Here is a 19956-nt window from a genome sequence, read left to right on the forward strand (position 1 = left end):
GCTTTGAAAGTATCTTGTCTCCTCATTGGTCATTTTGGTCAGGTGCCAATGAGGTTGTCTTAGCTTCTTAACCCTTTACAGGTGAAGGGGTTTTTTCCTCTGGCCAGGAGGGATTTAAAGGTGTTTGCCCTTCCCTTTATATTTATGACATATTATGACATAATATTCCCTCTTTAAGGGGTGAAAGTAAAATTGAACTCTTACCAGTATGGGGGGCTGGGAAGGGAAGGGGCCTCAGGCAGAAGGGGCAGGGCTGGGGGGTCAGCATCCCCCAGCCAGGCCATCCGCGCTGCCTGGCACATGCTGCCTGGGGCTCCAGTGGCGATCAAAAGGGCCCGGGGCTTCGGCCAGCGCCCTGGGCCCTTTTAAATTGCCGGGCCCAGGACAGCTACTCCTTTTGCCCCATCAGCGGCCCAGGAGAGGGGGCAAAAGGGGCAACGATATTAAGCTTTAAGCAGGGTCCTTTGCCGTGGCAGGGCTTTAACGTCGCTGCCCCTTTTGCGTTCCCCCTCCCCCGGGCAGCGGCAGCAGCGCTTTAAAGTCAGCTGTATGAGCCGGTACCGGCGGCCACGTTTTACCGGTACACCGTACCAGCCCGTACCGCCTTACTTTCGCCCCGTCCTCTTTTCCAAGCTAAACGTACACCGTTCCTTCGGCCTTTGCTCATAAGGCTAGCATTCCATCCTTTTGGTCATCTTCATCTCTCGCCTCTGGATCCTTTCCAGTTTCTCTACATCCTTTCTATACAGCAGTGACCAGAGCTGGACACAGTACTCCAGCTGAGGCCTAACCAGTGCCAAGTAGAGCAATACTATCCCCTCCTGTGACTTGCATGCTTTGCCTCTGTTAATACAGCCCAAAATTGCATTTGCTCTTTTGCAACAGCATCATATTGCTGACTCATCTTGAGGTTGTGAGCCACCACAGCTCCCAGATTCTGCTGCTGCCAAGACAGCTATCCCCCATTCTGTATTTGTGCATTTGGTTATTCTTCTCTAAGTGTAGCACCTTGCATTTGTCCTTGTTTAATTTCATCTTGTCTGTAGCCCAGTTCTCCAATTTATCTAGATCCCTTTGAATTTTAGTTCTATCCTCCAAAGTGTTTGCATATAGGTTTGTCTTCTATAACTGCCTGTTGTTTCTGTTTCATCATGAGCTCTGTCTGCTTTTCCAGGCTTCAAGCCTCCATTTACTATAAAACTGAACTCCTATGGTTTCATTATCCACAGACGTTCCAATCCTAGTTGTATCAAAATTGAGGCTTCATTTGCTGTAGTTTCTATAACCTATAAATTCTGTGCAGTGAGGATGCTGATTTTAGCAGCTGGGCTCAGATCATACACAGCTTCTTCATTCACAGGAAGTATTTTGAATGATGAAAGCAGTAGTCTCATAATTTAATCAGAAATTTCTAAAGGAGAAACACAACCCCTCCCCCCCCACCTTACATGTGTCAGTCTGTGACTGTAACTGATTCCTGTTAGCTAGCAGTAACAAAATAAAACTGCTCGGCCACATGCAATGTTTGTCAGTGCTACGAGTGTGCTCATCCTTGTGGGAATCTGCACCCCGGGCTTCTCAGTGAACAGCACAAAGTTTGGTTTAGCTAGCATAACCCTTGGCCTCTGTCGCTCTTACGGGTGTGTTTATAGCTGATATGTGGGAGCCACTATCATACTGATCTCTGCTGTTTGGACTAGCCTCTGTGCCTTAGAACCTGCAGCAAATACGGGTAGTCTTAGCAGTCAGTTACAGCTTTCAGAGAATCTGTATTTATTTACTTCTTGGGTCGCCACATAGTTTGTTCTCCAGCTGGAATTTTCACACATGCTGCCCTCTGCGCAACAGCTGGAGCAGTTGCCACTAAAAGATCACTGCTTACTAATGGTTACCACTCAGTGATGTATGAGAAATGTTCTTACAGCGGTCATGGGTCCTTGACTAGCAAAAAAGATCCCAGGAATAGTCTCCATGACAATGTACCATGATATCGGGAATGGTTTGACAATAAAGATTCAGAATTGGTACAGGTCTATATATGCTGTTTGGCTTTGGAATCAAAATGAGAAGAAGGAGCTAAAAGCTTGTGTGTATGCTTACACACACACACACAACCACATTTTAAGCAATTACTTAAGATGCCACACACAAAAATGTTGCCTAATAGAGGTGACATGTAGTAACAGTTAAAAACTTGGACAGACCCTGAAGTTTTGCATCTGTCTCCTGAAGAACAGTCAGAGTGTATATCACACGTTAGTTTAAAAAGCAAACAAACCTGTGATCCAAACACATTATTTTCTCCTTTATGCAGTCTGTGACCTCTCTGTCTGTACATTCTAACATTGATCTCAAAACATTTTCTACAAAATCTTATTAATCTAGATTTCTCTTTCTTCAGAAATCAAATAATAAACCTCTCTGACACAAGATACTGTTATCTATTTTATATGGTATTGTTCCTTATAATTTTTCTAAATTCTATTCTAACACTTTGTAGTCAGTTCTTTGTAGCCTTGAGCTACAGTAATCTTCTCTATAGGTGCTTAATAGCCTCTTTATTTCAGGGCATGAATTGTTATCCCTTTATCAGACAATTGGCTTGTTAGCCTATGATCCCCTTTTTGTGTCTCAGGTATGCAACTATTTGGTAGTCTAATTACATAATGTGGGAGGTGCATTTGCCTACATTTTACTTTTGCATAATATACATTGCCCAAATTTTCAAAACTAGGATCTTAAAGGTAGGCTCTTAAATTGATGTGTAGGCACCTAAATAGAAGTAGTGTGGTTTTCAGAGGTATTGAGCGCCTGTAGTAACCATTAAAATAATTTAAAATCTTTAAAGATAGAGAAAAAGGCTTTGTTTTAATCAATATGAAACAAATGTATAAACCAAGATTTTCAAAAAGGGGCTTTTAGGACCATATTTACACACATGAATACATGGTCTGATTTTCAGAAGTCAGTGGAAGTTGCTGGATGCTCAGTACTTATGAAAATCAGGCCACTTATTTGATTTTCAGGTCACAGATTTAGTTACCTGCTTTTTTCATTCTATGCAATTACTGGTATTACTGATGAACACTTGTGGGTTATGGTATCATAGTCAGATTAGTTTTATAACATAATGACTATGGTATCATATGACTATGGTATCATAGTCAGATTAGTTTTATAACATAATTTTCAAGATTTCACTTCTAATATAGCTTTCAACATTTATGTTTTAGGAAACACTGGGAACACGTTCAAGATTGATCCAGTTTTAGGCATCATCACAGTATTGAAGGAGCCGGACTTGACAACAATGGGACAGTTTGTTTTGTCAGTCAAAGTAACTGATCAAGGTTCACCACCACTGTCTGCAACAGCAATTGTACGCATTTCTGTGACCATGTCAGATAATTCCCATCCAAAGTTCACACACAAGGAATACCAAGCAGAAGTTAATGAAAATGTTGATATTGGAACTTCAGTCATTTTGATCTCTGCAATCAGTCAGTCTACATTAGTTTATGAGGTCAAGGATGGGAATGTGGATGGAGCCTTTACTATAAACCCATATTCTGGAGTCATCACCAGTCAAAAGCCACTTGATTATGAACGCACTTCCTCTTACCAGCTCATTGTTCAGGCAACTAACATGGCAGGCATGGCATCAAATGCCACCGCCAACATTCAAATTGTTGATGAAAATGATAACCTGCCAGTTTTTATCCTCTCCCAATACTTAGGCAGCATAAGTGAAGCTGCTCCTGTAAACAGTATAGTCCGGAGTTCAGCCAACAACCCACTGGTGATACGAGCCACGGATGCCGACAGTAATCAGAATGCTTTGCTGGTTTATCAGATTGTTGAATCCACTGCTAAGAAGTACTTCACTGTAGATTCCAGCACTGGTGCGATCAGAACAATTGCAAATTTAGACCATGAAACCATAGCCCACTTCCATTTCCACGTGCATGTTAGGGATAGCGGAAATCCACAGCTCACAGCGGAGAGTCCGGTCGAAGTTACTATTGAAGTAACTGACATCAATGACAATCCTCCAGTCTTCAGTCAGGCTGTGTTTGAGACAGTCTTGCTTCTTCCCACTTACGTTGGTGTAGAGGTTCTTAAAGTCAAGGCTACAGACCCAGATTCAGAGGTTCCACCTGAACTAACATACAGTCTAATCGAAGGCAATGTGGACCATTTTTTGATTGATTCAGGTACTGGGGTACTCACCATAAAAAATAATACTCTTTCCAAAGATCATTATATGCTTATAGTAAGAGTGTCTGATGGGAAATTTTACAGCACTGCTGTGGTGACCATAATGGTAAAAGAAGCCATGGATAGTGGGCTCCATTTTACGCAAAGTTTTTATTCCACTTCTATTTCGGAGAACAGCACTAATATCACAAAGGTAGCTGTGGTGAATGCTGTTGGAAACCGTCTCAATGAGCCCTTGAAGTATGGTATATTAAACCCGGGGAACAAGTTCAAGATCAAATCCACCTCGGGAGTCATTGAAACAACGGGCATCCCCTTTGACAGAGAAAAACAAGAGCTATATGAGTTGGTCGTTGAGGCAAGTCGTGAACTAGATCATCTCCGTGTGGCCAGGGTGGTTGTCAGAGTTAACATTGAGGACATCAATGACAATGCTCCGGTGTTTGTAGGGCTGCCTTACTATGCTGCTGTACAAGTTGATGCTGAGCCTGGTACCCTAATATATCGAGTGACAGCCATTGATAAAGATAAGGGTGCAAATGGTGAAGTCTCCTATCTGCTGAAAGAAGACTATGGGCATTTTGAAATTGACAGACAAACTGGTAGTGTCACTTTAAGAGAAGCTTTCAACTCTGACTTATCTAATATAGAGTATTTAGTTATCATCCTTGCAAAAGATGGTGGTAATCCATCATTGTCTGCTTCAGTAGAACTGCCTATTACTATAGTTAATAAAGCAATGCCTGTATTTGACAAGCCCTTCTATACAGCTTCTGTAAATGAAGACATAGAAATGCACACCCCAATTCTTAGCATAAATGCAACCAGCCCAGAGGGCCAGGGTATCATTTATATCATCGTTGATGGAGATCCCTACAACCAGTTTAACATTGACTTTGATACCGGCATTCTGAGTGTCATCAGCCCATTGGATTATGAAGTAAATTCTGTTTTTAAGATGACAGTACGAGCCAGTGATGCCCTCACTGGTGCTCGGGCTGAGGTCACTGTGGACTTAATCATTAATGATGTAAATGATAATCCTCCCGTTTTCGATCACTCGGCCTATAATGCCACCTTATCCGAAGCATCTTTGATTGGGACTCCTGTGTTGCAGGTTGTTGCTACTGATGCAGACTCTGAAAATAACAAAAATGTACAGTATCAAATTGTCCAGGACTCCTTTAACAGCACTGATTATTTTCACATAGATAGCACAAGTGGCCTAATCCTGACAGCCCGTATGTTGGATCATGAACTATTACAGCAGTGCAGCTTAAAAGTCAGAGCAGCTGATAATGGATTCCCTCCACTGAGCAGTGAAGTTCTTGTTAGTATTTATGTGACAGATATGAATGACAACCCTCCAGTTTTTAACCAGTTAATATATGAATCTTACGTGAGTGAACTGGCCCCTCGGGGTCATTTTGTGACTTGTGTCCAAGCTTCTGATGCTGACAGCTCTGATTTTGACAGACTGGAGTACAGTATCTTGTCTGGAAATGATCGGACCAGCTTTCTAATGGACAGCAAGAGTGGCATTATAACTCTGTCTAACCATCGGAAACAGAGGATGGAGCCAATGTATAGCTTAAATGTCTCTGTCTCGGATGGATTGTTCACCAGCACAGCTCAGGTGCATATTCACATCCTTGGTGCTAACCTCTATAGCCCCGTGTTTTCACAGAGTATTTATGTGGCAGAGGTTAGAGAAAATGCTGCCCCTGGAACTAAGGTAATTCATGTAAAAGCGACAGATGGAGATTCTGGTATATATGGCCAAATAAACTACTCTATAATAAATGATTTTGCCAAGGACCGATTCTTAATTGATAACAATGGACAGATCCTAACAACTGAGAAATTGGACCGAGAGAACCCTTTGGAAGGGGATATCAGTATATTTTTGAGGGCCCTGGATGGAGGTGGGAGAATGACTTTCTGCACCGTGAGAGTGATTGTAGTGGATGAGAATGACAATACTCCCCAGTTTTTGACAATAGAATACAGAGCAAGTGTCAAAGCAGATGTTGGAAAAGGTCATTTGGTCACCCAAGTGCAGGCATTAGATCCAGATGATGGAACCAATTCAAGGATCACTTATTCATTGTATAGTGAAGCCTCAGTTTCAGTGGCAGATCTGCTTGAAATTGATCCTGACAATGGATGGATGGTCACCAAAGGTAACTTTAACCAGCTGAAAAACACAGTTCTGTCATTCTTCGTCAAAGCAGTTGATGGTGGCATTCCAATGAAGCATTCCCTTATTCCTGTCTATATCCATGTTTTACCTCCAGAAGCTGTTTTACCTTCCTTTTCCCAACCCCAATATTCCTTTACAATACCAGAAGACACTCTCATAGGAAGCACCCTTGACATTTTGCATGTTTTGCCAAGCCAGGGTGCTGTGTATAGCACTGTTAATGGTGAATTAGCTGAAAACAACAAGGAAGGGATTTTCATCATAGACCAAGACACTGGAATCATAAAGCTAGATAAGAGACTTGACCATGAGACAAATCCTGCTTTTCACTTTAAAGTTGCAGCCACCATACAGCTAGACAAAGTGGACATTGTATTAACTGTGGATGTGGAGGTTAAAGTGTTGGATGTAAATGACAACAAGCCTGTGTTTGAAGCTGCCAACTATGAAGCTGTAATAATGGAAGGGATGCCAATAGGGATTAATCTTATCCAGGTTAAAGCAGTTGATGCAGACTGGGGTGCAAATGGGCAAGTCACATATACTCTTTCAGCGGAATCTGATCTGGACAAGATCATGGAAGCCTTCACAATCGATAGCAACAGTGGGTGGATCAGCACACTGAAGGACCTAGATCATGAAAAGAATCCCACTTTTACTTTTGCAGTGGTTGCTTCAGATCTGGGAGAAGCTTTCTCCTTTTCATCCACCACCTTGGTCTCTGTCACTGTGACAGACATAAATGACAACACACCAGTCTTTGAACACGAGGTGTACAAAGGATCCGTAAAAGAGAGTGACCCTCCCGGTGAAGTTGTGGCAGTTCTCAGCACATGGGATGAAGACACGTCTGAAGTCAACCGGCAGGTTAGCTACCATATCACAGGTAAGAAACTTTCAAACCCCTTTTCTTCCTGAAACCTGCCGTTATTGAAGGACTGAGATTTAGTATAGATTGACATGAAAGATTTAGCAGGATGTCAGGTACATCTTCAGCTTGGAAGCAAGTCAGTTCTGTTTCTCTTGGATTTATTGTTCTCTTGGATTTATTGTTCTTAATTTGACCAGAATTTTATAGCAATTAGTGAAGCTTAGAGATAGAGAGAAAGAGATTTGTGTGTGTGTCACTCCCCCCCCCGCCTGCCCCTCCCCCCCAATTTCACAGCCCAGCACTTCATGCTGTGCTGCAATGTAAGGAGGTGTAACCCATCATGATTGATGTGTCAGCATGGGAAAGATCAGAACTTAATGTATCAACCAGAGAAAATAAACAGCATTCTCAGGAGGAAAACCCTTACATTTCTAAGCACTTTTTTTTAATTAAACCTTTCCCCTTCCAGATAGGGGAATTTTCATTTAAACTTTCATTTAAAAATTCAATTTAAAAAATCATTATCTGTGGAAAAATTGATGTGCAATGTAAATTAGGGAGGGAGGAATACCACACTTTCCCCACTTACGAGAAGCATCATATCACAAACCAGGGAAGCAATAACCGTCCTCACTGGTGTTCTGGTTAACAGCTGTGCAGTAGGTATATGGTGTAAACGTTATTTCACTAATATTTTTTTTCCAAGCATAGTAATATTGTTTGTTCCTATCATGCTATATTTATTGTCATTCTTTTTTTCCAGAGCAACATTAGATGTGTGTATGTGTTGGAAAAGGGAGATGGAGAGGGGAATGGGATGTGATTATTTTGGCTATGCCTATGTCTGTTATCTGCATTCTCCAGTACTTTTTTGGGATTAAGGTTTTGGTTCCTCCTGCCTCTCATCCTGCCAGAGCTGCTGATATATTGTAATGACCTGGTTACTGTGTGTATGCACCACTGTCTGCACTGGATAGAATTAGAACTGCTCCCAGTTTTGTCATAGACTCAATTCTGCTAACAAGTAATGGGCAAAAATAAGTCTCATTTAGCTCAAGTGGTGCAGGGGTTTGTGTATTTGGAGCTGGAGGATCTGAATTCTGTCCCTGCTTTTGCTGTCAAATGCAGAATGGCTGTGGCATGTGGTATGGTAACAATCGTGAAGTCCTATGTAACATGGATTTGTCATCATATACGTTCAAAATACCACAGGTTTCAAGTGATTTAATAATTCATTTTGACCATTGAAAAGAGTCTTTACTCAGTTGGAAAGTAAATTCTTCCACTCCTGTAAAGGCTAAACTGGTATATTAATAGTGTATCATTTAATAGTGTATAAGGACAGGAAGTGAAGGATAGTTTTGTGAGTAAAGAACAAAACTGGAAGGCAGGAGTTCTATTCCTGACGCTGCCACCCACTTCCTGCTTCATTGTCCCTGTTTGTAAAACTGGAATAGTAATGCCGGTGTCCTGTTGGTTTTGTGACAGTCTTAAATCTCCTGTTCTAAAGCACAATATAGATACATTATGTATTAATCCACTTCCTTTCATTTGAGAAAAATACCAGTTTAACAGCAGTCTCCTCCCATAAGACCTAAAAGTTTCAAAACTATCCCTTCCTGATTTTAAGTTGTCATAGAAAATTCTAAAAATACTACTACTGAAAAAAGCAAAAGGTTTAAAAGGCACGTGATATACCATTGCAGTTGCTAGAACATAATACCAAAGAGGCTTTGCTATCTTCATTTTTTTAAGACATCCTCTTAGATATGGGAAATTGTAGAATGAAAATCACCCAGAAAAATTTAATTCTATTGGCTAAAAAACAAATGTTAAAATACAGTTGCATTTCACTAATGAAACATTCAGTTCATACTTCGAGTTCAAAATGAGTTTTGCTAGTGGACTTAAACATTTCATGAGATCAAATTAGCTGGGGATTTTTTTCAGTGACTGTGTCATTTTGAAGGTATTTTGAGACCCAGAATATTGTTCTGTAAATACAGTCATGCCTGAGCCGTTCACTGGAGCAAGTATGGATCACTGAATTAAAGAGAAAAGAAAGTAAATGACGAGAATGGCATTTGGTGCACTCAAAATAGCCTTTCATACATGTCCCTGAGGACATGTAACACACAGAAGGTGTGGAAAAATCGCCTTTTAGATGAGGCATAAAATCAAAGCTCTAACCACTTGTGATGACTAAAGATCCCGTAGTACTTTCCCCAAGAATACATCATTAATCTCAGTGTTCTGGCCAACTTCTAATATGGATAACAACACTGTCCTTGACTAACATGCCCCTCCCACTTTTAGTTTAACATAGATACAGTTCTTCAGTTCAAACCTGTTTTTCAGGCTTGCTCTGTGCTGGTAAACAGCTGCCATTTTCTAGCCCAGAGCCATTTGCATTTCACGGGTGGAAGAGTGATGCCTATTTGTCCATTTATTGACAGTCCTTGTAAAACAATTTGGGATCTGTACCAATGAAAGGCACGATATAAAAGCTGGCTGTTAAATATCAGCAAATCCCTGGCAGTGATAGCTGGAGATGGAAGGGACACTGTTGCTTTTCTTGTGAGAGCGCAGTTTTGGCCAGTTGCGTGCAATAAACCATGGGCCTTTTCATGTGGGTTACCGAAGACTTGTCAGTATTGTTTTAGACAAATAGAGAAGGTTTTCTTGGTGTTTGCAGTATTACCTACAGGACCCTGTAATTACTGTAGGGGGGAATGCCCTTGTTAGTGCAAATATTGCAGGTTTTGTAAAAGTATTTAGATATCTGAGGGCTTGTCTGCTCGGGGAAACTCAGGAAAGTTAAGGCAAATCAACTAAAAGGTGTGAAGTCACCTTCAAGGTCGGGGGGAGGCCTGATTCAAGGCAGATTAAGTTACTGTAAATTAAGGCCACTTTACTTCTTAATGAGGGCATCCACACACAATGTGCATTGACTTCACACCTCTAGTTGATTTACATTCACTTTCCTGAGTGTCCCTGTATAGACATGGCCTAAGGTAACTGGACGTAACCACTGCTTGAGGCTGTTAAGATTGCATCCCTGTCCTTGAAGCTGCTGAGCACCCACAGTTCCTACTGAAGTAAGTGGGAACGGAGGGTGCTCAGCAGCTGAGAGGATCAGGCCCTTAGTGAGGAGGCATGGGCTATAGCAGCTTCGAAGTGTGCCAGTGGAACTCAGTCTGACATCCTCAGTGTGGCTGACCTACCTGGTGAGGCGGTATGCCTAGCCCAGTGTCTGACTGACATCTGACCCTGGGCACGGGTGAGCTGGTTGATGCCCATCTCAGATGAGACTGAGGTGTAATGCTGGTAGATCAGGGGAAAGCAACCAGAATATGTGGCTGAGATTATAACTTTGATCCAGCAAGTCATTGGAGCCCTTGCCCGTGTTTCTGATTAAGAGAGGAGGACCCCTTATTCATCTCCTTTCTCAGTATTTTTTTTGGAAGGGAGAGTTTGTGTTGTTTGTGGTGAGTATTATTTTCTTTTTGTCTGTGTTTGTTTTGCATGGGAAGCTCAATTGGTATTTATTGAGTAATTTTGGGGTGGGTGGCACATTTTTATTTTTGCTTTGTGTGCATTTCAAACACCTCTGGGCAGATCCTCAGCTAGTGTAAATGGCCATAGCTCTGCTGAAGTCAATGGAGACAGTAAAGCAGAGCTGAGGATCTGTCCTTTAAGGTATGTAAAACACCTGCGGCTGCCCGTGTCAGTTGACTTGAGCTCACGGGGCTTGGGCTGCAGGGTTATAAAAGTGTAGTGTAGATCAGTGGTTCTCTGCCAGGGGTACGCATACTCCTGGGGGTACACAGAGGTCTTCCAGGGGCTATTCAACTAATCTAGATGAATGTTTCTCAACCTAGGGGTTGCAATCCTCAGTGGGGGTTGCAGGATGGGTTTGGGGGGGGTCACAAGTGCAGGGTTGGGGGGGGCAAGCAGGGCAATTGCCTGAGGCCCCACACCACAGTGGGTCCTGTGAAGCTAAGTTACATGCTTCAGCTCCAGGCGGTGGGGCTCAGGCTTCAGCCTCACCGCCGAGGCTCTGGCTTCAGACAAGACTCACAAGTGGAAAAACAGGCTCAATTATCACACAGAAATGTAAGTACAATATTTATATTCCAATTCATTTATTTTATAATTGTATGGTAAAAATGAGAAAGGAAGTAATTTGTCAGTAATAGTGTGTTGGGACACTTTCGTATTTTTATTTTTGATTTTGTAAGCAAGTAGTTTTTAAGTTAAGTGAAACTTGGGGTACTCAAGACAAATCAGACTCCTGAAAGGGGTACTGTAGTCTGGAAAGGTTGAGAACCACTGGTGTAGATGTTTGGGCTTGGGCTGGAGTCCAGGCTCTAGGATTCTCCCACCTTGTGGAGTCCCAGAGCCGGAGCTCCAGCCCAAGCTTGAACATCTATACTGAAATTCTGTAGTCCCACCGCCCAAGCCAGCTGACATGGGCCAGCCGTGGGTGTTTTCTTGCAGTGTAGACATACCCTTAGAGTCATTCAGGTAGCCACTTCTGAGAGCCCTGAGAGCTCAGGTATTTGCAGGAGGAGGTATATTGGCAGATATAAGAATATTGTCCTCAAAAGCTAAGGTGTAGTGGTGGTAGAATTTGGCAGGTTATCTTTATCATTTGGGTAGCTCAATAAGCATGTGCACTGTATTAAATTTTGTGTAAACTCTATTGGTTTTAATACGCATAAATCACCTACAGTTCCAGATAGGCACTAGACATTTCTAAATAAATAAATATGAAATCCAAAGAAAGAAACAAAATAAATTAACCACTCTAGTATGCACTACAAATAGGGAATAGTTTTCGCAGTGAAAACTCATGTGGTCAGCATCTAGTTTTCAGCTACCCTTTTAGTTGTTATAACTTACATATGTGCGCTTTAGTAATGATGTGTATCAAGATCTGTTTATTTGGGATCAACATGTTTCTGGATTTCATTGTATCCAGCTGTTTTTTCTTTCATTAAACTTGTGCCCAAGTTGGTTTTGTACCATGTGCTGAGTAGGGCATGGGGGAACAGGCCATTAGTCAAACTTCAAGTAACAAAAGATGAAAGATTATGCAGATTCTCTTAGGCCATGTCTGTACTACCCGCCGGATCGGCAGGTAGTGATCGATCTATCGGGGATCGATTTATCACGTCTAGTGTAGAAGCGATAAATCGATCCCCGATCGCTCTGCCATCGACTCCAGAACTCCACCATGGCAAGAGGCGGAAGTGGAGTCGACGGGGGAGCGGCCGCCATCGATCCCACACCGCGAGGACGCGAAGTAAGTGATTCTAAGTCGATCTAAGATACGTCGACTTCAGCTACGCTATTCTCATAGCTGAAGTTGCGTATCTTAAATCGATACCCCCCCCCCCATGTAGACCAGGCCTTAACCTCAAAGCCATTCTAAAAAGTTGCCTTTATTTTTAGCTAACACTTCAGTGTTGTGACATTCAAAGCAGAACATAAGAAAACTGCCAGCAGATTTTAAAGAATCCATTAATACTTATAGTCAGGAGGCGTCCGTTTAAAAATTCTACATTATTCAGAGTGAAAAACTAATTAATTAGAATGCCCTGAGGACACAGAATCTGCTTAACTATGTTAGTGGAAAAGTTAATTAATCATTGCAGAATGAGATCTGCAGCAGGACTTACATATGAGTGCTAGAAAATGGTTCCATGAACCACAGCTTATTTTTATCCTTTCCTTTTAAGAATATTTCCCTGACAGTATTTTACTGTTTACAGCTCATTATTTCTGTGACATTTTATCATATGCCTTCAGTCTTTCATCAGCAAAATGTAGCACCAGTGCTGAGCAATGGAGAAAGGAAGGATAATGATAACCAAAAAGGAAGAGACATATGAATCAATCCTTTGATTCACATGTTTTCTGTTTATCACTAAGGTTTCTTGGTCAGTCAGATGAATCTTCTAATAGAATAAGGGAAAGAAATGCGGGATCTTAAAGACCCAAACATTTTATACATGCTCCCATAATTCACAGCATATGATATAAAAGTTATTTCATGAACAACACAGCAGTAATGACTATAGAGTTGTTCAAGGCTGGTGTTACTATTAGCAGGACCAACCACCCAACTGATTAAAGATTTTACGTCTCCTCTTTACTTTGCAATGGGATATACATGAGGTGGGTATACTGCTTCATGTTAACTGAAGCTTGTTAATCATTTGCTTTAACCAAAGCATGTACGTGTAACTCTCATGTACAGTGCAGAAAAGTATTGAATGCCACCATGAAGTTAAACACATATATTTAAGGCTGTTTTTTTATATTATAAAGAATTCTTGCTATGACTGGTTCGCCACCAGCTGTGGAGAAAAATTATGCTTCTTTACCCGGATGCTGAACTTAAATGGAGATATTTTAATATTAATCATTAAACCTTTCTTGATAGCCTGATTAGGATGTGCTTCATAGTTCAGTCAAGTCAGTGGACAGTGACTTGACTGGTCTTTGGATCCAGCCCATGTTGCATAATGAAATACAATGGATCCTCTTTTGGGGAAATCCATTTTTTGTCACAACACAGCTTCAGCAAGGGCCTGATTTGGCATGTCATTGAGCATTCTGTGCTTTCACAGAAGTCACTGGGAGTTCAGGGCCTTTCAGGATTGAAACCTGTGTCCAGTGGTTTGCTATAAACAGAAAATGGTTAAATGTTTGATATACTAATTTTATGCTTGAATACAAAAGCACACACTCAGTCTAAAGGTTCTATAAAATATATGGCTGATCAATAAGCTAAACATCTTTTAAATCACAAAATTATTTCTCAAATCAATTATAGGTTGGTACAAATAGTGTTGTCTAGCAATAAAGACTTAGGGCCAGACATCACTCCATTAATTTTAATGGAGATAGGCCAGTTTGAAAAAGCTTGAATATTTAAAGCAAAAGAGCGGCGGGACCGAGTGTGTGCCCTCATTTTCTGGTGTTTGATATACACACAAGGCTTAACATATGCATTCAACCTTTCTGTTCGGTTTTAAGTTTGCTGTGCCACTGTAGTACTTCAATGAAGACACTACCTATGCTGATGGGAAAGCATAGGTATTTCACCTCCCCAAGAGATAGTAGCTAGATCAATGAGAGATTTCTGTCATCCACTTAGTGCTGTCTACGCCGGGGGTTAGATCATTTTAAGTGTGTCACTCAGGGGTGTGGATTTTTCACACCCCTGAGCGATGTAGTTATACCAACCTAATTTCATAACGTAGAACAGGCCCCTGAGAGACTTTATGGAGAACTGGCAGAGTTATGATATCTGAGATGCTAGGTAGTCACACCTAATTAAGTGGTGTGATCACAGGGGGAGAGTGATTTTTTTTATTCCGACCGTTTATAACTTTTTTCTATGTTTTTGTTAATGCCTATTTTCTAACATACTCACATAAATAGTTGGGAGAAAAGATTAAAAACCTGCCTTTTCCATTAGGGGCCAAGAGATCTCACAACACACATCTAAGACACTGAGTGAGCCCTCCAGCAAAGCCAAGGAACACCAGACTTTACGTTCTTGATATTGCTAAGGAGAAAAAAAAATTTAATGAAAAGACACCATTTGGGCTGCCTTTATACATCACAAAGAAGGAGGGCACAAGCCCCCCCCCTTTTTTTTTAACCTTTGCAGTCTCCCTTTAAGAGAACAGTAGCAAACTTTGCCCAGTGGGAAAAGCTTAAATAGCGGGTTAGCCTGAGTTGTAATTTGCTCACTGAAACAATGTGGGGCGTTTCCGTCTCCCCATTCAATTCATGCAGCATCTGAGTTCATTATAAACAGATGCCATTCTGCCTGAATATGGTGAATAGTATACATCTAGTTTTACAGACCAGGCATGTTCTAGGAGCTGTACACACAGATAGGAAGTCGTGATAACCCGACCCGAAGAATTTCCAGTCTAATCTGACAATTTAAAGACAAAGGTTGGAGAATAGGCTACATCAAAGGACGGTAATTGAAGGTGATCTTCTTATAGAAGAGTTAGGGGATTATACCACTTCAAATGCAGGTGTAAATAAGCATTAGAAATGTTATTGACAAAGAACCATGCCCCTTTTCACATCACTTTTAATTCCTTGTATCCTTCAATATGTGAAATAACATTATTTCCCTCTCTGAGGATGATGGGGACGAGTCTTTCTCTGTACAAGCTGCTTTTCTCTCCATGCAATTTAATGATGTGGAAAAGTACTAGTGCCAGGCTCGGTGTCAGTGTTTCAGCATAATGCAAAGCTGTTCTGCTTCACCTCCTTCACTCCTAGCTGGCTTTCGCTAGCTTTCACTTTCTGATAAATGTGATCTAATTGCAATGCTTATCTTTCAACTGCTCTTTAAATGACCCCTCGTTAGGGCTATTTAATACTAATGTGTCTTCCTGGGTCATGTAAACTTTTTTTTTAAAACTAGAATCCTAATGAGTATAAGAACAGCACAGCTGTATGATAAAGCTTTCATTAAAGGATTCCTTAATAGAACCTACTGCCATTCCTTGATTGCATAATCAACAGCTAATGAAATTGTCTTGGTAACAAGAGCTATAGTGTATTACAGCCTCTCTTGAGACTAAGTGGAAAGACAATTGTACCATCCTGAGAAGACTATTGATTGTTCACAGTTTGAATTTGATTGCCCTTAAGGGGAACTAAACGAGATCATCTTGAGCTCTGCTAAACGGATTTTGTTTTCTTTCGATATTAGTGTTCTACTTTCATACAAGGGACCACAAATGCCCGGGAGCATAATCTTATTACAGATTTCCAAAGTTTGCCAGTTTGAAAGCACTTATCATTGTATGAGGAGAAAAGATAGCTACTTACTTGTGGCACCTTTAAGCTGCATCTTGTGTTTATGTTTGAATGAGTGCAAAGTTCTGATAGGCCTCCATTGCCTCTTGTAGGAGGGAATCCCAAAGGGAAGTTCGCCTTGGGTCTGGTTCAGAATGAATGGAAGGTTTACGTGAAGAGACCACTAGATCGGGAAGAACAAGACATTTATTTTCTGAACATCACTGCTACCGATGGCCTCTTTGTAACGCAAGCTGCTGTGGAAGTGACGGTCACGGATGTTAATGATAATAGTCCTGTCTGTGATCAGGTTAGTCAGCAAATTTTAGTTGTGTAATATTTTACTGGACATAAAGATTTCCTATAAAGTTCATTATTATTTATCATTGCTTTCCAGTTTCATTTCTTTTCATTTCTTAGCTGCATTCATGGTAAGTTCTTAGTTCAGTGGCCTGACGTGTTCCGGGAGGCACTGGTGGGAGTAGATAATTTCGCTAAAGCAGGTGGGAGTAGAGTGTTTTAGAGAACATAGCAGTGGAGCTAGAGGAGCTAGGCCTTCTCCACACTGGTAGTTTTCTTATTGTGCAGTAAGGTTAGATTATTGTTGGTGCAGCTCCTCTAGTGGTAACAATGGTGAGAGGATTAGTATAGACCGGGCACAGGTAGCCTCTGGCATTTTAACCACCATGATATCTAAACCTACTCTGAGCACAGATCATACCGTGGTAAAATTACCTGTGTCCTGTCCTTGCGCTCCCACATTCACCGTCAAGGGTGCAGTTGTACTGCTGCAGTAGTGAAATGAGGGGAATGTTCAAGGAAAAGTCAGGGTAGACAGTGTATAAGGTGCGGCTGCCTTTTTATTCCTAACACCTTTGCAGTCCTATTAATGCTTTTAATTTTTGTTGTTATTGTGATACTTAAAAAACGTAAGAACTTATACTAATGAGTTAAGGTTCCTTAAGAAAAGTTGTTTCTTTTGTATAAAAATGTTGAAGATACTTGTAAGTGCATGCACCATAGAGAGTAACCATGCAAAATGATGTTTGTGCAAAGATAATATTAACTGCTGCTCTTGCGTCCCCTGTATTTTGTGCTTTTGTCCCTAGTTTGCATACACAGCATTATTTCCTGAAGACATTCCATCAAACAAAGTCATCCTTAAGATCAGCGCCAAGGATGCAGACATCGGATCCAATGGTGAAATTCGCTATTCGCTGTTCGGGCCTGGGAACAATAAATTTTTTTTAGATCCAGAAAGCGGTAAGGTGACAAAACTTTTGTCTCTGAATGACATTGCTAACCCCGGCCACCAGTTGGGGCCAGAGTTCTCGCCAATTACTGCTAATGCATTTTCCATTAAAGTGTCACATGTGGAAATCTGAACTTCTGCTGTCAGTTTATAATATTGCAGGCATTTATGTCCACTTTGAAGGTGACAGTTATAGGACAGTAGAGGGGAAGGAACCCCTTTGATAGCCACCTTGGATATTCCATCCATTGGGGAGGATTTAACCCTCCTGTTTCCCAGCAAGACCTTCAAACCAGTTGTGGGCATCAGAGGCCTTGAGCTGGAGCCCACTTGGTATAAAAGACAGGGAGCTGCTGGCAGAATGTTTACAAAAAGCCTTCAGCTTTGGCAATCATTTCTTCCACCCGTGTCTAAAATAGCCTGAATGTGTCAATCTTCAGGACATGTGGCAAGGACTATCTTTTCATCCAGGCTTTTGGGGAGGAAGGGCCATGGATATAGTATTTGTTAGCATGTTGGAGTGTTGTGGGGGTATTGTTGATTTGATACGTGGTTTAATAACCGGAGGCAACTGCATCTGGTGGTACTGTTTTGTTACCATAAATGACAGAGGTTGAAGCAGTGGGAGGTTTTTAGTATTTTAAAGGTGGGTTATTGTCCCCTATCAGAATAAAGGGTAATGCATTTAAATATGGGATCTGGCATATAAAAGACTAAATCAGTCCTGCTGGCTAGTACCAGATGCTTTGCTGATACGTAAATGGTTGAAGAGTATTTATTTGTTTTATAAGAAGCAGATAATATTTAAAACTTGTGGAATATGAACAATCTACCTTATGGTTGCTCTTAATGCCCATGGTCAGACCTGTGTCCTTTCATTGGTCTATAACGTGTGTGTATCTGAGAATGAGAGATCTGATCTAAACTGGAAGGCGCAGGCACCCACTGAGACGCTTGAGTTGTTTTTTGGCAAAGATCAGCATTATGGCCCTTTACATTTGATTATCTCTGCTGTCATCAGTAGATTTACAGTGCATTTATGTGTTTAGAAATCTAGAGAGCCATGGAGATTATGAGAGTAACCAAAAGGCAGACATGAAAAATACTGTTTATTATACTCTCAGCCATGGGTGAAATTGTAGGGCTTTGAAGGTCATCCAGATTGGCTTACGCTACTGCATTTGTGCTGGCAGTTAACTATGGTGGATAAACAGAAGTAAAAATGAAACTTCCAGGATTTTATATTCTTTTCAGTGATGGATACTGTTGTTGTTTCTTTTTTTTCCCCCTCTTTTTTTCTTTTAATTCCTGAAAAATATGTGATCTTTCTGGTACTTACAATATCTAAAAATGGATATTCTGTAATATTATAATGATGATCACTGCTTGTACCTAATTTTAGGTGAGTTGAAAACCTCGGCCCTTTTAGACAGAGAGAAAATCCCTGTGTACAACTTGATTGCCAGGGCAACAGATGGCGGTGGCAGGTTCTGCCAGTCAGAAATCCACCTTTTTCTGGAAGATGTCAATGATAATCCACCAATGTTTTCTACTGATCATTACACTGCATGTGTCTATGAGAATACAGCCACTAAAGCTTTGTTAACAAGAGTCCAGGCCACGGATCCTGATGTAGGTAAGTGAGCAATATTACTAAGAATAACTCGGAAAAATGCATGGGTTGGTGGAATTGCGACAGAGATGGCACCTTCCTCTTCCCTGTTTCTCTCCTTATTCACCTCTTCTGCTTTTCCTTCCTCTCCCCTTTGTTATCCCCTTTGCTGCTGCCCATTGTTGAGTGTGGCATGGTGTCATAGATGTATAAGTATTGCAGTGGCCAGGGAAGTCTGTCATCCCCATATTCTTATTGTAGAGATCACTGGTAGCAGTTATGATGAATTTAGGGTTAAGTTTAAACTCTTGTGCTATAAAGGTCTCAAGTTCTTTTGGAGCTGAAGTTCTCCATGCCTGTTTTTGTGTTAGGCATGTAGTATAGTTATATGCCAGTAGAAATCTATTGCTGGGTAGAGAAATATAGGTCTTGATACATCACAGCTTTGTTATAATTTTAGTCTGTTATTGTTTACACTGGAGATACTCTGGTTATTTTCTTACTGGTTTGTTTTTTTTAATTTCAGTCTTTTGTTATGTGAAGAACTTAACCATGAAATCTAGGCACAATTTTTTTGTCTTGTAACACAAGTATTAATTTGTAAAAGCCTTTGCTCTTTTTCATCTAATTTGTTTCAGGTAAATAAATATAGAGTCTGACAGTTTTTTCTTTTCTCTGCTTTATTTTTGGGAGATGTTTTATGAAATCATGGCATGAGTGGTGTTACCTACAAACCAGGATCTTCCACTGAATGGAAATACTTTTTGTTCATATTTTTCTGAATTATAATAGATGCTGGTAGTGTCCTCTGTTGTTAAGGTTGCTAGTTCAAATTTGCTGCATTCAGTAAAGTTAAATAATAAGCTGCAAACATTTATTACTTTATCTATAAAGAACACATTATGCTCCTTGGTTGAAAAATCACAATTACAGTTTATTCTACTTCCCAATAGTGCAAA

The 19956-nt window shown here is 40.8% G+C and overlaps 1 protein-coding gene across 6 annotated transcripts in view; it reads left to right on the forward strand.

The window, feature by feature from the left end:
• FAT3 (FAT atypical cadherin 3) overlaps positions 1–19956 on the forward strand; it is a 558201-nt gene that overhangs the window by 442174 nt on the left and 96071 nt on the right. For all 6 annotated transcript variants that reach the window (XM_074956538.1, XM_074956570.1, XM_074956563.1 and 3 more), the window contains 4 exons: positions 3234–7307; positions 16247–16443; positions 17243–17396; positions 18788–19021. In XM_074956538.1, the coding sequence (XP_074812639.1) occupies positions 3234–7307; positions 16247–16443; positions 17243–17396; positions 18788–19021 (4659 nt within the window). The remainder of the gene's footprint in view (positions 1–3233; positions 7308–16246; positions 16444–17242; positions 17397–18787; positions 19022–19956) is intronic.

This window comes from Natator depressus, chromosome 1, assembly GCF_965152275.1.
Source record: "Natator depressus isolate rNatDep1 chromosome 1, rNatDep2.hap1, whole genome shotgun sequence".
NCBI lineage: Eukaryota > Metazoa > Chordata > Testudines > Cheloniidae > Natator > Natator depressus.